Source organism: Meleagris gallopavo, chromosome Z (assembly GCF_905368555.1).
Source record: "Meleagris gallopavo chromosome Z, MGAL_WU_HG_1.1, whole genome shotgun sequence".
Taxonomy (NCBI): Eukaryota; Metazoa; Chordata; class Aves; order Galliformes; family Phasianidae; genus Meleagris; species Meleagris gallopavo.
Genome location: NC_139435.1, coordinates 22987078 through 23003124, shown reverse-complemented (window position 1 = coordinate 23003124; position 16047 = coordinate 22987078). Strand labels below are relative to the sequence as shown.

The window sequence follows — 16047 nt, the reverse complement described above, 5'->3', positions numbered from 1 at the left end:
AAAACAACATGATTTAGTTTGCTGTCACAGTAAGTGAGCTATATGGATGACTGTGACTAATACTGTAAAGCAATTTTGTTTGTTGTACAACAGCTGCCTTTGTGTTTTCTGAAGCGTGAACTATTTTACACTTCATAGCACTAAAAAAGTTGAAAGTGCTTTATTCCTCAGAAGCTATGCTTTCATGATTTGTGCCATTTGCATATCATCATACATCTGACAGTCCTTCACAAATAATTGAGAAACTTCTGCATAAATTATAGGAAGCCTTGTGGTAATTATTGCCTTCTTTACTGATGCATGCAAAGTCAATCCTCCTGTACACACAGGACTTTTCTTGACTTGTTGATGAACAACATCATTGCAGCGAATGCCAGTTTCAGGATGGGAGTAACAACAAAAGTAGAGCCACTAAAATATGTAGGTCAATCTAAAAATAATGCCTCCCATTGATTTACAGGGGAAATACAACAGATACAAAGAGCACAACAGCATTGTGTGAGAGAGCACATTCTCTCTACAAAATTTTCTTTTTTAACACAGTCATGACCATTAGGAATGTGTTTTTGGCAGCGATGAACAAGAGGCTGTGTGCTGTGCTGGCAGAAATCTGCAGCAGCAAAGGTGATCTGCTGTCACTGCCACCACTGCTGAAACACACCATCCACTGCTTCACTGCACTCATATTCACTGTTAGGTCTCCATAAATGTTCAGCAAATGTTGATGAATGTCTATGGGTGCCATGTTTTCCTCATGGAAGAATTCAGTGACACAGCTTTGTTTCATACGCACTTCCACGTCAGTTGCCATTTTGTCAGAGTACCCCTCTGCTGCCATCTGTCACACAGCAACAACATGGAATGGGATACTGGTGGGAAAGTTCAGCGTCTACTGCAGTTGCACCAGTGTGTGCCTCTAATGTTGTGGTCCAGCCCTTGTACGTACACGTATAAAGACTGTGTCAGTGGGCATGATGGTGATGGGCTGATGGTTGGACTATCTTTAGTGGTCTCCCCCAACCTTTATGACTCTGTGATTCTATGTGTTAGTGTTCTGAGTCAGCCTTCAACAAACCCTTGATAACAATACCCAAAGTTTGCCTGTGGTTGTTATACGGAGGAAAAAATAACAACTAGCACTGAGAAAGCCAATTTTACTATGCAACAGCCCCTTTCTGACAGACTTCAGGCCTCAGTTTCAAGCCTCTCTTTTTGCATTTTAATGAAAGCTTAAATAATTTCTTTAGAAAGCATGGAGAAGAATTCAGTATTTGTGCCGGTGGACACATCGGAAGAGCTTCTTCGAGGTGCCCTCGGCCGGCCTCCGGCCTCCGACCTCCCCCGCACCGCGCATGGGCTCTCCCAGCCACACAACCTCCCCGTCGCTCCGGGCTGTCCGCTTCCCCCGCTAGCAGCGCCGTCTCGCCCGGCGACGCCATTTCCGGGGCGGCCATCTTGGGAGGCCGGCACTCGGCGGCTGGTAGGTGCGGAGGGGGCGGGCTCGGGCCGGGCCGCAGCAGCAGCTGGTGTCAGGGCGGGGGGCATCCCGCGAGCCGGCGAGTGTGGGGCGTCGCAGGGCGAGAGCCGCCGTCACCGCCACCACCCGCAGATCGCAGCCCCCGCTATGTCGGACTTCGACAGCAACCCCTTCGCCGACCCGGACCTCAACAACCCCTTCAAGGTGAGGCGGGGGGGCGGGGAGGGGAGGGCGGCGTGCTCGGGGCATCCCGCTGCAGGAACCGGCCCCGAGGGCTTCTGCTGGCTCGAGGCCAGCGGCAGTCGGAGACCGCCCCGCGAGCGGGGGGCTCGCCTTCGTGGGGCTGGGCGGCTCGGAGTGTTGTCAGGGAAAGCAGCCGTTCTGGAAGCGCTGGGAACGGGCGTAGCGCTCTCACGAGTTCAGGTTTCTGTGTTTCGTCGTCCATACTGCAGCTGGAATAATGGGAATTGTTTTTTCCAGTTCTCTCCTCCCTCTTAATTTTGTTTTTCACGTAATGTCTGCAGATGCGTTTGTGCGTGTGATACTCTTTCTTTCTGTTCGGCTGACCCACATAATGCCGTGGATTTATCACGTTTTCTCTCCGCCGTCTCCTCCCGGCCCTCATCGGGCTTACCTGCTTTGCTGCATTTTTCTGAAGCGCGCAGAGTGCTGAGGGAGAGGCTGGGTTCTGCCCTGCTTTCTAAAATGCTGCGTTACAGTGTATGCTGAGCTTTCGGTTCTTGCACTCCTGACCTGGCACGCTGCTGGCAATTGTTTCTTTAACCTCTGTTCTGGCTGCGGTGGTCAGGGTGAGCTGACCTCTCCAATGCTTCTCCACCTCATCTACTCTTTATTATTTGAGTCTGGTTGGTCTAATTTTTTTTTTTTTTTTTCCCCTTTTTCCAGCTACTTAGAAAATCTCACCAAACTTCTTCTGTGTCTCATTTTTATATCGTGGGCACTTTATAAAACACGATACTGCATGTTGATGAATTTAAGGTGTCACCTGAAATAATTAAGCCTTTTAGAAACTGATCTGTCACACTTCAACTGTACTCCTGCACATGCAGTTGCTGGAAGTATGTAGTGTTGTCTGGTTCATTCACTGGAGTCTTAGTTCAGTTTTTGTTCTCATAAAATTTAGTATATTTTGTTATTTGGGCTCACCACTATGTTTTTACTTCACTTCGTGCACCATACAATGATGTTTCTAGAGGAGCAGCAGTCCAGGCACAAGGGTTGCTGCCAGCAGTCGTTTGGACTGGCACCAATGGCTGTGAGCTCCGTTCTTTACTTCCTGGCACCAGGAGACAAAAAGATGTTATTGTTCTAGAACACGTCTTCAGCAACAAAAGTAGGTGATTCTTTTCCTGTGCAAAAGCAATATATAGCAAATTTATTGTGTATGGATACCCAAAGCAGAAACAGCTTCCCTTGCATCATTTTATTGGTCCTGTAACTTCATAGAATCACAGAATGGTTTGGGTTGGAAGGGACCTTTATGGTCATCTAGTTCTAACCCTTCTGCTAGGCAAGTACACCTCCCTCTAGACCAGGTTGCTCAAAGTCCCATCCAGCCTGGCATTGAGCACCTGCATCCGCAGCCTCACTGGACAACCTGTTCCAGTGTCTCACCACTCTCACAGCAAATAATTTGTTCTTAATATCTAGTCTAAATCTATCCTCTTCCGATTTAAAGCCATTTTCCCTCATTCTGTTACTGCATACCCTTATAAATAGTACCTCCCCAGTTTTCCTGTAGGCCTCCTAAGGTACTGGAAGGCCACTATAAGGTCTCTCTGGAGCCTTGTCTTTTCCAGGCTGAAGAGAACTTGTCCTATGTAGTGTTTCTGAGACCTCCACTGGGAACCTACCTCAACCATACTCAGTTTGAAGACACTGCTTAAAGTGATGTTTTTTTCTAGTTTCTCTTCATTGTAGTTGTTAGGCAAGATCTGCAGTGTATCACAATAAAAGTACTCCAGAACAACTCTGTAACTTGAAGCTTCTTGTTAAACACAGTTCTCGATTTCTCTCTCTTGCAGAAGTTGTTTTAGGAAAGCTTCATGCTTTTCCGTTCTTGGAGGGCTTTTTTTCCCCGCTTCTTTTAGTTCCTGCTATTTTCTTTCTCATTCAACTGCTGACAGAAAATAATGCTGCTTACCTTTAGTCATATGCTTATTTACTTGAAGGGGTGAAGGCCTCCTCAATATGCCAAACCTTGATTGTCATCTCATTGGCATGACAACTTTGAAGTACATGTGTCTGAATTTCAGTTTACTCTATGTGTTCTATAATATGGGCTATATATTTTATTATATTTTATGCACAGAACCAGAATTTCCAGATAAGCCTTGATGACCTAGATTGTGTTGTCTGAACACTGTATTCAAATTTATTCATACTATTTGTCTATGAGATTACTTACTTCCCTTACGTTGGCAGGCACTTTCTGTGTCTCTGTAAAATCACAAAATAGTGTGACAGAGAAACGAGGGAGGGGCATCACATGAAGAGTCGTTGCCAGGTTTGAAGACAACTCTTGCTTTCTCTGAAGTGTTTAGGTTTTGCTAATTGTCTATGATCTGCTAGTTTCCTGCGACTGCTCTCATGCCTTCTAATGAAAAGATTTCAGTGGAGATTCTTCATTGATACTGAATGGAAAAATGGGAACACAGAAACATCTAGTTTGCTCATGCTCAGCATTTTGGGTAGTTACTTCTTTCAGAAACCTAAAATTTTGTTTCTTATTTAGCATATCCTGGAACTAAATGGATTTAGTCTGAAAATAGAATTTCTCGTATCAAGTATTAGCTTGCTTGGATTGACCATGGCATATTGATATATATATATGTGAACACCTAACATCTCTTTTTAAAAAAGGGTAACACATTAAAAAACAAAAGCCCTCAAACTGAACCAAAGGATATTATGTTTTTGATATCACAGTATTCCTCTACAAGTAGTTGTCCCCTTGATAATACACCAAAATAGGAGATCTTTCATTTAGAAAGACAAGGAGTGATGAAACAAAGATATGAATAATATTCTTGCATTAGAAAGCTTGTGATCACATTAGAATTGTGCAGAAGAAAATGCTGTTGCGTACCATGCAAGTGAAGATATGATAATCTCGCTATAATTTGATATAGCAGCACTGTAAATACATATGCAGTGTAACTTGAAGCATGATAAGTGAAAATGAGCAAATAATGAAAGCTGTACTGTTTCCTTCTCTGTGAAATACTCTTGTCTTGAGTGCATGAACTCAGGTTTGGTAACATTCTCACTGACAAATGGTGGAAGGCCACCTAACCCAGACAGGATGAACAAAGTGGATCCAGTGATAGTACTGTGTTCAGTCTGGAGTCAAGGCCCCGCTGAGACCATGGTAGGAAGTCAAGTTTGGGTCAAGATTAGGTCTCCTAAAAGTAATAGGTCATCTGGTTGGGTCACTTCCCCTGCTGTGCTGTGAGCTCTGAACAGATGCAGGTATTTGATACTAAATTAAGGTAAGACAGAAAAGTAAGATGTATTTGTGTTTAGATATAAGGTAGCCTCCTGGTAAAAACAACTAAGTGATATGGATGGAGATTGAACAGAATACTGCATATCTTGTTCAGTTACAGTCTGGAAGCCTGCAAGCGTAAAAACCTTCAGAATTATATAGTTATGGAAGCAGTTTCTTTGGATTAGGTATCTGTATTGGAACTGTTAGATCACGGCCTGAACCAGTGATTGAGCATCTCGTGAAGGGCTGTAGCCAGCCCTGGGAGCACAGATGGAAGCACTTCACCTGTGTGACTGGAAGGGGTGGAGCCCGGCTCCCTAACCTCGTTTATAACCTCTTGTAGCTGGCAGCTACATGAGAAGCATCTCCACTTGGAGATCCTCTCCTTTGAAGTACGTGATGAACCATGATCCTTGGAAAGGGTTAAGTGATTCTTTATTTACTGCTTGTGATGTTTATTGTTCTTAGGTAATTTAAAGCAGCTATATCTGCTGTTGCCTTTCTCTACATTATCCAAACAATGGTTAACCTCCAGTTATTGCTCCTCGAAGTCTTCCACAGCTCTGTCATGACTACCCTTGTTGTATAGATGTCACAGATTCTCTAAGACATCTAAAAATGGCATTAGATGCCTGAGTTGCTCCCACTGAGGTCACAGGATTAGTTTAGTCACTGAAGCTAAGTATACATTAGAGCTTAACTTCACAACAGAGCTAGTTCCAGTGGTAATTTGGATATTGCAGTTAATCTGACTCATGTGAGCACAAATTAATCTTCTGTCTTGTTTGGAAGGAAGGATGAACTGAAGATCTGATGCTGAAGCACCAGAGAATTGATGACTGGTGCCTTGTGTTGCAGCAGAACTTATCTGTACAGCTTGCACCTTGCTGCTGCTGTCAATGTGAAGCTAAAGTGAAAGAAACTTGCATGAAGAAAAGGAAAACTTAATTGCTTGTGAAGGATCAGGACCCTAATTACATGAAGTGTTGTATGCCTATATGCCTAACTTTGTTTTAATTCTTCTTAGGTAATTAGAAAATGTACCCAATTAACTTGTATTTCTTTAAATTATTAAGGTACATAAACTGCAAATACTTTTCTGATTTGCTTATCTGATGCCTCTCCATATTTTCAAAACCTACAAGTCCCTTCAGTCTCACATAATTCAATGCTGAAAATAGTGTTCAAAGTGCCCTTTAACTGTCCTACATAGTAAGTAGTTTTCAAGAGTGCACTTCCTCAGTGCTGTTAGTGGACCATAAATGAGAACTACTGTGTCTTGTTTAATACTCAATAGTGATTATAGGTGAGTTTTTCCAAATTTTCAGTGTCTGAAAGTATTAGATTTGTATTAATTTCGTGTTATGTAGAGTGACTTCAGTATTACAAAGAGGAATACACTGTACCTTTCATAGCTAAGGAAGGAGTGAGTTTTTAGAACAGTTAAGAGACATGATGCTTGTATTCAGCTTGCATGGGAATGTTTTGATATCAGGAAAGCTGTAGGGATGATCTCTGTGCGCTGCCCCTATAGCACTGCCCCATGTCAGATCAGAGCCAGCTCCAACAGGAACCTGCTGCTGCCAGATCTGAGCCATAAGTCATGCTGGATGTGCTCTGGGAGTGCATGGTTAAACAGCAGCTGAGAGAGCAGGGTGAGGAAACGGGAGAAAAGCAGCCTTGCAGCTACTGCAGTCAGTGCAGGAAGTGCTCCAGGCGTGGAGTAGCAACACTCAGCAGCCCAGGTAAGGCCCATGGAGGAGCAAGCCATTCCCCTGCAGCCCACAGGCACCACGAGGGTTAGATCGAACTGTGCAGCCATGGAGGAGCACATGCTGCAACAATGGATGTGGCCTGGAGGAGGCACAGCTCATGGAGAGTTCATGGAGGGCCAGAGCTGCAGCCCATGGGAAGCAGCCTGCCTTGGGGCAGGAGCAGAGAGACCAGCCATGAAGAAGCAGCAGAGATGAAGCATTATGGGCTGACAACTCCCTTGTTCCTCTTCTCCCGGTGAGAGGAGGAGGTAGAAGAGGATAAATGGGAGGAAGGTGATTTTGTTTGTTTTTAGTTTCTCACTGTTAACAATAGGCAATAAATTACCATCATGAGCAAAACAAAACAGTGTAGGGAGAATGATGTAATTTGGGTGATCTCTCCATCTCAGCCTTTCAACTTTTTTTTTCCCCTCTATATTTTCTCCACTTATTCCTTTGAAAAGCAGTAGTGAGAGAGCAGTGTGGTGGAGTTTAGCTGTCCATCACTGTGAAACCATAACGCTTACTTAGTATTCTCTTGCAAGATGGGGCTGGTGTAGTCTTGAGAACCAATGATATTCTGTCAGGTTTCAGAGATGGAGAATTTGGTTTGCTTAGTAGCTCAGAACCCTTCAGAGATGTGCTTCTATCAGATAACAAGGTCTACAATGGGCACTGCTTGAGAGCCAAGTAAGAGAAAACCAGCTGGATACTTCTGCAGTACTTTGTTTAATAGTGTTTGGTAGTTCTAGGTGAAAATCTTTGAATGTCTGTTGGAGAAGGGGGAGTAAAGAGAGGCACAGGTTACAAGAGAAATGGCTGATCGGTTATGAAGATGATAAAAATTTTGAATGGACTGTTCTGGTGGTTATGCATACTTTCAGTAGGTGCAAAACAAAGGCTATTTCTGCACTTGTCCTTAATTCTTGGTGTTACATTTGGAACCTTTCAGGGCAGTTCTTCCTCACAGTTAGTTGTATTTAATCGTAGATAATGTCTTGCAACAACAACAATATATTTTAAGGATTCCTTTATACTCTTGAACGTAAACAGTTCCTACCATTAATATACAATTAGGACAGTAAAACATACAAATTTTGATTTACTACTTGTGAAATTCCTATAATTCTAATCTGCCTTAAGTTTATAATGACAAAAGGAGAAATAAAGCATGAAGAGCTTCTATTTTTCACTGCATCAAAACATGAATAACTTCTTGAAACTTGTGCACTTGTTGTGGCATGAACAGGAAGAAAGTCTCTATGGAGTTTAGCTGTTTGTTATGCAAAGTTTTTATTGAACAAGTACAAATTAAAATTTCAGAGGCTTGACTGCCAGAATGTGGACAGTATTATGGGACTAAGAAACACATATATATTATTTTCCAAAGGTTGCTTCCCTATTTAAAAGCTCAGAACCAGCAGTTAATGTAGGAGGAGAAAAATGTTGATAGCCACTGCTAGACAAATACACTTTTCTTCCTGTTCTCAAAAAGTAAGCTCTGTCAGTTCTCTCTCCAAGAGTGTTCTTTGGAAGCAAAGTATATCATATAGAGATTTTCATCTGAAAGAGTGATGGCTTTGATTGCTCTAGAGAACTTCTTCCTTCATGAAGAGTGGGGTACATAGTTCTCTTTTTTTATCAAGAAGTCGTAAAACCCTCAGGTCAATGAAGATAGTTACAGGCCTTTTTGTGTGTGTGTGTGTGTGGCATTTTTTGCCTACTTTTCAGAGCTGATCATGTCACCTTAGGAAGTACTTAGCAGAGAGCAGGTGTTGAACAAAACTCAGGAAGCATTCTTAGCAGAATGTATGTAGTCAGTATTATATATGTTTATAATGGATATAGGAAATAATCTGTGATAACCAGTTGAGAGTTTGTATTGAAATAAGTTGATCCTTTTCATGCATTAAAACACAGACTACAAGGTAATCTGGGGGCACAGTCATGAGAGGAAAGACCTAGTAGAGATTGAAAGTTCATATTGAATTACACCCATTGCAATTGATCAGTAGTATACTTAGTCTAAAATGGGGAAGAGTTCTAATTTTTTGGACTGAAATGCTGAAGCTTTCAATGGGTGTGGTAGGTCTAAAAAATCCCAGTTGGCTAGAGTTGATTCAGTAAGACATACTGGTCCTATGATTTCCTCAGAGTGGATTCACCAATCTGGATGTCTGTTCTGGGTCAGGTTTTTTGAAGGCAATATCTTTGCTGAGCACGTTAAGCAGTTTGAATGATAACATTGGGGCTGAATTTCTTTCACTTTCTTCGAACCTCCTTCCAAGTACAAAGGCAAAAGGGAAAATGCGTATCTGGGTGAAAGTAAATATGGGTGAATGCTGAAAAAGTTGCCTCAGTAAAAGATGGATGGTGTCTGTGACTATTAAAGCAGGGAGGAAGAAGTAATTTCTGAGGATCTTGAAGCAAAGGACGAAAACTATATGGTGGTACAAGAAAGGTGAAGCCGCCTTATATCAATCCTATCATTTTTTAGAAATTTTTGTGATGAGAACTGTTTCCTCTGCATGGATTGAAACCAATTTTGTCATTAACAGATCATCCTTTTCCCTTGAACCTTGAAACCCTGAAAATGAAAATCTCTAGAGCTGCACATAGCTGCTTATTATTCCTTAGTTGTATTCAAGTAGCTATGTTACTGATGAATTGTTTTCTTGCCCTGACTTCATCCATGAAAATTAATTAATCCTCTTTAAATGTCCACTTCTGCTTTCCTAGTCCATTGCTTTATCCTTGGTTTTTGTTTTTGTTTTTTTCCAAAGGCTAACCAGGTGTACTTCTGTCAGTTTGCTCAGATATCTTTTTGATATTGTCCTATGAATCTTGTGTATATTGAGGAAGTTAAAAAAGCTGTCACTTCCAAATGCAGCTTCTAGTGTTACCTGTTCTCCCTAACAACATGGTTATTATATTCCTTTGATGTGCTGCTCTCCAGGTAATGTGATCCAAGTCATGAAAGAAATTTAGTTGTCTTATTTACTCCGTCTTGTCAGCTAGTGCTAAAGGTTTACCTTCCTACCCCGTTTTAGAAGTAGTTATCTTTTCCTAATAAATGTGTTTTATGCACTTATGCCTGTTATAGGTTTTTGTAATTCTCTATATGTTACACAATTTTAATTTGAAATTATTGTTTTGAGTTGCCGATGCGTTGTGAAATCTTCATAATCCCTATCCAAGTCAGTGTTTTGAATGTGTTTTTTTGCTCTGTTTCTTGACCTCTGCAATGAGATGTTGTTTTTACTTGCTTGCCTGTCCTTGGAGTCAAAGCGTACTGAACTAAATTAATCATGACATCTGGTGTACTTAACATCACTGTCTCTTATGTTCCATTAAGGGGGGGGGAAAAAGAACAGAAATATACCTTCTCAAATGTATTGTTAGCTTCAATTCTATTTTTCAAACAATTTGAAGTACAGGTGACAGGATGGAAAATTTCTAGTTCTCTACTAAGATGGCCACCTTAAAAGAAATTGAAGTCTCGAATAGCAAAATAAATTTAGCTGGTAACATTTTTCAGAACATTTTCACATTGTGCATTATCCGAGCATCTTAGTCGCAGTAAAACAATGCTGGAGCCTTTCCCAGTGAACAGTAACACAGAGAATCATTACATCTAATATCTAGTTTGAGTCTTTAATTTGTTAATCTGTGGTGTGCTATCAGGGCATCTTAATCATGGTGGAACAATGCTGGAGCCATTCCCAGTGAACAGTAATACAAAGAATCATTACGTCTAGTATCTAGTTTGAGTCTTTTAATTTGTTCATCTGTGATGTATTAATGAAAATTATAGCAGATGACTAGTTTTTGTCTCCTAGGCAACAGAGGTCTCTATTCTCTTCAATTTGATTTTTTAAAAGCTGTAAAAACTTGTGTGGAATGGATTGTTCTACTCCATTTCAGCCACATGCTCTCTTACGGAGCATGGGGGAGGTCAGGCAACCTTCCTTCTCTTTCCCCTTAATTTGTAGATAGGTGGTTTTGTGCACCCTTTTTTAATAAGCCCTTTGTGCTAACTGGACATGTGAGTGTAATTTGTTAAGCTAGCACAAGAGGCATTTTTAACAGTTCTGTAGGTACTCTTGCAAATGTGAACTAAAGATGTATTGTGGTTTTTCCAATTTCCCATTCTTAATGTAAGTATTGGGGTGCTTCTTACCCCTGACTCCTAGTGACACAAATAAAGTAATTCTAATCTTTTCAGGTTGACACTGTGGTTGAGAGACTACAAGAAATAAGTGAAAGTTAAGATGGAAAAGGTTAATTAAGTTGTTTTGGTTTCTTAAAACTCTTGTATTCCAAGCTAATTCAGATCTTGAAAATATCATCTGAAGTGTTTGTATGTGACCAGTGCACAGATCTGAGTGTGGAAAATAACCAGTTCTTAAATTGTTTCTCAGTTGGTGTGGCTGCACTTGGAAGTTTGGGTGAGATAAGGCTTGTGAAAGAAGTGTTAAGTGGAAAGAGGGAACAGTAAGCTGGGTAAGCAAGAAGGGAATTCTTGGCATCTGTTCTGTAAGAAGCAAGGGCTGGGGCTGGCTGGGTGTCTATGGAAAATTGAGTTGTGGCATGGAATCAGCGCAAGGGCAGGGATCATTTTGGGAAGGAGTGCTCCAGGATATGTCCTTCTCAGTCTAAGCATTATGTAGTTGCCCTGTTCAGGGGCTGACGTCTGATATTTAAAAAATATCCCAGACATTTTAAATCTTCTAGGAGTTACCTAGTTTTTAATCACTTAAATTGTGCAGTGTGTTTGAAGTCTCTGGATGCTTGGTGGTTCCAGTCATGCTGTTGCTTTTTGTCTGCGCGTGCATATTATCACTTAGTGGAGCTTATCTTCGGGGCTTTTTTCTGTTCCTCTGTGTTAGCAAGTTATAACAGCTCAAATAATGAATTTAACTTAATTATCCAGGTAGAATACTACATATGGAAAACAAGTTACGTCAGCCTACATTTGCTTGTTTGTTTAGAGTATTATGGTTCTAACCTTTTTAACCAGGAGGATACATGTGCCCTGTACAGATTTGTTAGCTTTCATTTAAATGTCACTTTATTCCAGTGTTGTGTTCGGCAGACATTTGTCATTCATGTTTCTTGTTCATTATTCAAGCCCTGATAAACTGCTAAATTAAATGTTTTCTTACTATGCAGCAGTTGAACATGAGTGTTTCACTTTTTCTCCCCGCATCTAGATGAATAGGCATTCACTCTAGTTTTGAAGTGAGATGTAATGAGTGTAAGGTGAGAAGGTGCATGGTAAGCCTTTGTGTTCTCTGGGTTGTCAGGTCTGATCTTTTCAGAGTATTCTAAGTACTTGAAGTATGAAATGTAGCTCTTGCAGGCATCAATACTTCACTGTACTGTGAATGTTCAGAACAGTCCAGTAGCTGCAGTATCTGGCAGAAGTGCAGCAATTGTTGATTCTAAAAGCAGAATGGGTTTCTGCTAGAAAGACTAGATAGAGTGTTTATGCATACAACTTGTTTCTAGAACTAAGGCGTTTGGTGTAGTGAGCTTGTTTAGTTCAGTGAGCAAGGATTTCCTGTCATTCTTATAAATTAGTGTTAGAATGTCACAATCAGTGTGAAGAGATCTGAGAGTTCTTCCCCCATTCATCTCTGAAATACTTGAAGAAGAAAGGTTTTTTTTTCATCAGACATTCATTGTTTGCATATCTAATTTGTAAATGTAGACAGCCTTTCAAAATTTGATGTGACCACTCCTGGTTTTTTTTGAAATCTGCTTCTGTACAGTGACTGTCTCAAGAGTCTGTGATATTCTAGTTAAAACAGTTATTTGGTTAGTAATGAATGCACTGATGAATCACACGAGTGTTGAAGTGTGCTTTTGAAGCAACTAAATCAAATTGTTGCTTGAGTTTAATAATTTTGTCGTCTTGTTCATGGCTGATGGCCAGCTATCTATAGTTTCATCTGTGTCTACACTTGAGCACTGGAAAAGGCAATGATTTGAGAGCATTTGTTGAAGTAATACTATACTAAAAGCATGAGTGAAAGTCCCGTGGAGAAGGAACTGGGGGTTGTGGTGAATGAGAAGTTTGCTGAGAACCAGCAGTGTACATTTGTAGGTTGGAAGGCCTGCAGTACCCTGGGCTGCATTAAAAAATTGGTGACTGGCAGGGAGATGGAAATGACCGTCCCTTTTGTACTGCGTCCAGGAATGGGGCTTCCAGAACAAGAAGGACATAGAGCTGTTGGAGTGGGTCCAGAAGAGGCCAGGAGGGGCTGGAGCTTGTTTCCTGCAATGGAAGATTGAGGGAGCTATGCTTATTGAGCTTGGAGAAAGAGCGTTGGGGAGACTTCATTGCAGCTTTCTGGTACTTGAAGGGAGCTCATAAATAGGAGAGAGAGAGAGCAACTTTACATGATCTGATAGTGATAGCACAAAGGGAAATAGTTTTAACTAAAAGTAGGGAAATCTACATTTAGGGATATTAAGAGGAGATTTTATTACTCAGGATGGTGAGACACTGGAATGTGTTGTCTAGAGGGACTGTGGATGCCTCATCACAGGAGGTGCTCAAGGCCAGATAGATCTGGTGGTTGGCAGCCCTGCCTGTGACATGGGGGTTGGACCTGGGGTGATCTTTAAGGTCCCTTCCAGACCAAGCCTTTCTGTGATTAGGGCACATTATGCTATTAGGGTTTATACTATTTAAAGGCTAGAATAGTTCTGGTTTCAAGTGAGTTAATTTTTCTCTTAGCAGTCTGTTTGGTGCTGTGTGTTAGATTTGGAACAAAACAGTGCTGGTAACATAGTGGTGTTTCTGATGCTGCTTAACAGCTCTTGCACAGCATCATGGCCTTCTGTTTCTTACTCTTCTCTGCTGAGAGGAGTCTGGGGATGTGGACAAATGGCAGAGAGGGGACACAGCCAGGACAGCTGACTCTGCCTGACAAAAGAGATAGTCCATACCCTGTATTTCATGTTCAGCAATAGCATATGGAAAGGAATCCAAAGTAACCATTACTCAGATACTGGCTAGGTATCCCTCTTGAGGATGAGGATGGCAAGTGATTGCCCTTGCATCATTTGTGTGTTTTTCTTTTTTTTTTCCTCTCCCTGTTCCCTCATTTACTCTCTACCTTGACACTGACAAGTTTCTTTTGCCTGTCTGGTCCCTCCACCATCACAGTGGGGAAGAAGTGAGCAACTGGGTGGGAGCTTAACTGCACGCTTTGGTCAACCCACCTGAGTAAGATAATAGTTTTCAGATGTATAAAACTCTCTACAATCCCATAATTCAAATGTATTGAATTATGATGTTGCCTTATTTGTATTCACTTTAAGCTCTTTCATAAAGATCTTGCACTAGCAAGTAAACTGATGCTCAGGTGTCAAATTTTTCATTTGTCTTTTAATTGAATGTTTCAAATGATTTGTGTTCAAACTTTGACAACAGATGTTCTCTCCTGTATATTCTCACTTGCTTTTGTTGTTCAGCTGCATGGTATTTTGTGCTAGTCCTTTAAAGAAGGGACATGTTACATGAAGTTAGTTACTTTGTTAGTTCATGCAAGACTTCATGAGATTGTACTTGAAACAGTGCATTCATAAGATGAAGACTAAAAATATGGTGAACTTGTTGGGGAGATTGTCACCAGGATTAATTATTAAATTCACTAATTATTGCATAAGTCAAATGCAGGAAAGAGGATTTTAATTGTAACGTAACATTTTTTTAGTCACTTAAAGGTTGACTCATGTTGAGTCACTTTAAAATGTTGCTTTGCAGCTAAATGTATGCTTTAGCCAAAAGTGGTAGCATTCTATATGAACAGAAACAGTAGTTTTTATGTAAATATACACACATTTGATTAAAATATCCAATATAATTTATTTTTGAAGCAATACTTTTCTTGTCTTTTTATAGGTGAAGTTTTAAAATGCCTCTTATTTTAATGTCTGTGACTACATTTAGTGGAAAAAATAGACTGAAGACCATAAAACTAGACTTATTCCTACATTTCAGATAAAGCAGCTACTGTCAACATAAAGTTAGTATTATAGTGGATGCTGCATCTAAGAAGCTAGAATTTATTTTCCAATAGTTCAATAGTTTATATATTTACCTAAGTGTAGAATAAGCCACACTTGAAGTATTTCTTTAGTATTTCATATAAGGGGCTTAAATTTAGTTATCTTAGAAGGAAATATAACTAAAAATGTATAATGTAAAATAGAAAAATATGAGTACTTAATCTTCTTCCCAATCTTAATCAGCTTTAGCTTTTCTGATGTTTAGCTGGACTGAAAATAAGGAAATGTTTATGTGCACATAAAATAAACCAAAGTGCTGTAGATATTTGCTTATACTTGCTATACATATGAAATACTGTAAGTTTATTTTGTGTAAACATAACTGAAACTGATACATAGACTAAGTAGATTTCTTAATTTCAAATTAAAAAACAACCTAGCCCCTTTCATCCACTCTTAGTATCTGAAAATAAAAAAACCTTAGTTTAAACCAGAGAAATTACATATATGGAACAAAGGACCACATGGAGTAAGTACAATTTTTATTTATATGAAAATGAAGTCTGGTTTCTGATAAGTGGGTACTTCTGCAGAACCAAGCCTGCCTATCTCTACTGCAGGAATGTTTAACTCCTGCAGTTAATTTAAAAAGCTAAATATTAAGCTGTGTTCCTCATTGTGCAGTTGTTTGGAGAGGAAAAAAAAAAAAAAGCCCCTTTTTCCTAAACCTACCAGTTCAGGTAGAAGCTGAAGCAAAGGTGCCTTTCTGTTGTGGAGCATTGTTTCCTCAGCATCATTTTTCTTAAGTGCTTTTCCTACTCCTGGAGGTTCTGTAGGGACTTCTAAGTAGGGAAAACCCAAAGTTAAACCAGGCTTTTTCTTCTGTTGTACTCTTTGTTGGTTGTATAGTTGTGGAGACCAACAATCAAAATAGCAGCGTGCAGTTTTGTTCCCTTCTCTGCTGAGAGCATTTTTTCCTTATGAATTAAATGCATGACAGATGGAGTTTGTGTTAATCTAGATTTGGAAGAAGCTCTGAATAGAATGATGTCAGGCTTAGAGGAAGAGGTGGATATTTACAAGTTTTTGTATTTTTTTGTGAAAATAACTTTTTGTTAAACAAAAGCTAAATTTTATGTGATATGATGTGTTTTCTCATTTCTTATATGTGCATTTACAGAATTGTCTTGTGTTCTAGGATCCTTCGGTTACTCAAGTGACAAGAAATGTTCCCCCTGGACTAGATGAGTACAATCCTTTCTCTGATTCGAGAACAGTAAGCA

The 16047-nt window shown here is 40.3% G+C and overlaps 1 protein-coding gene across 1 annotated transcript in view; it reads left to right on the top strand.

Annotated features, from left to right (window-relative positions):
• Positions 1-1434: 1434 nt before the first annotated feature.
• The window catches only part of SCAMP1 (secretory carrier membrane protein 1), a 40638-nt gene continuing 26025 nt past the window's right edge, over positions 1435-16047 (top strand). Inside the window, exons 1-2 of the mRNA XM_085214509.1 lie at positions 1435-1681; positions 15963-16040. Of these exons, the coding sequence (XP_085070635.1) occupies positions 1625-1681; positions 15963-16040 (135 nt within the window). The 5' untranslated portion in view covers positions 1435-1624. The remainder of the gene's footprint in view (positions 1682-15962; positions 16041-16047) is intronic.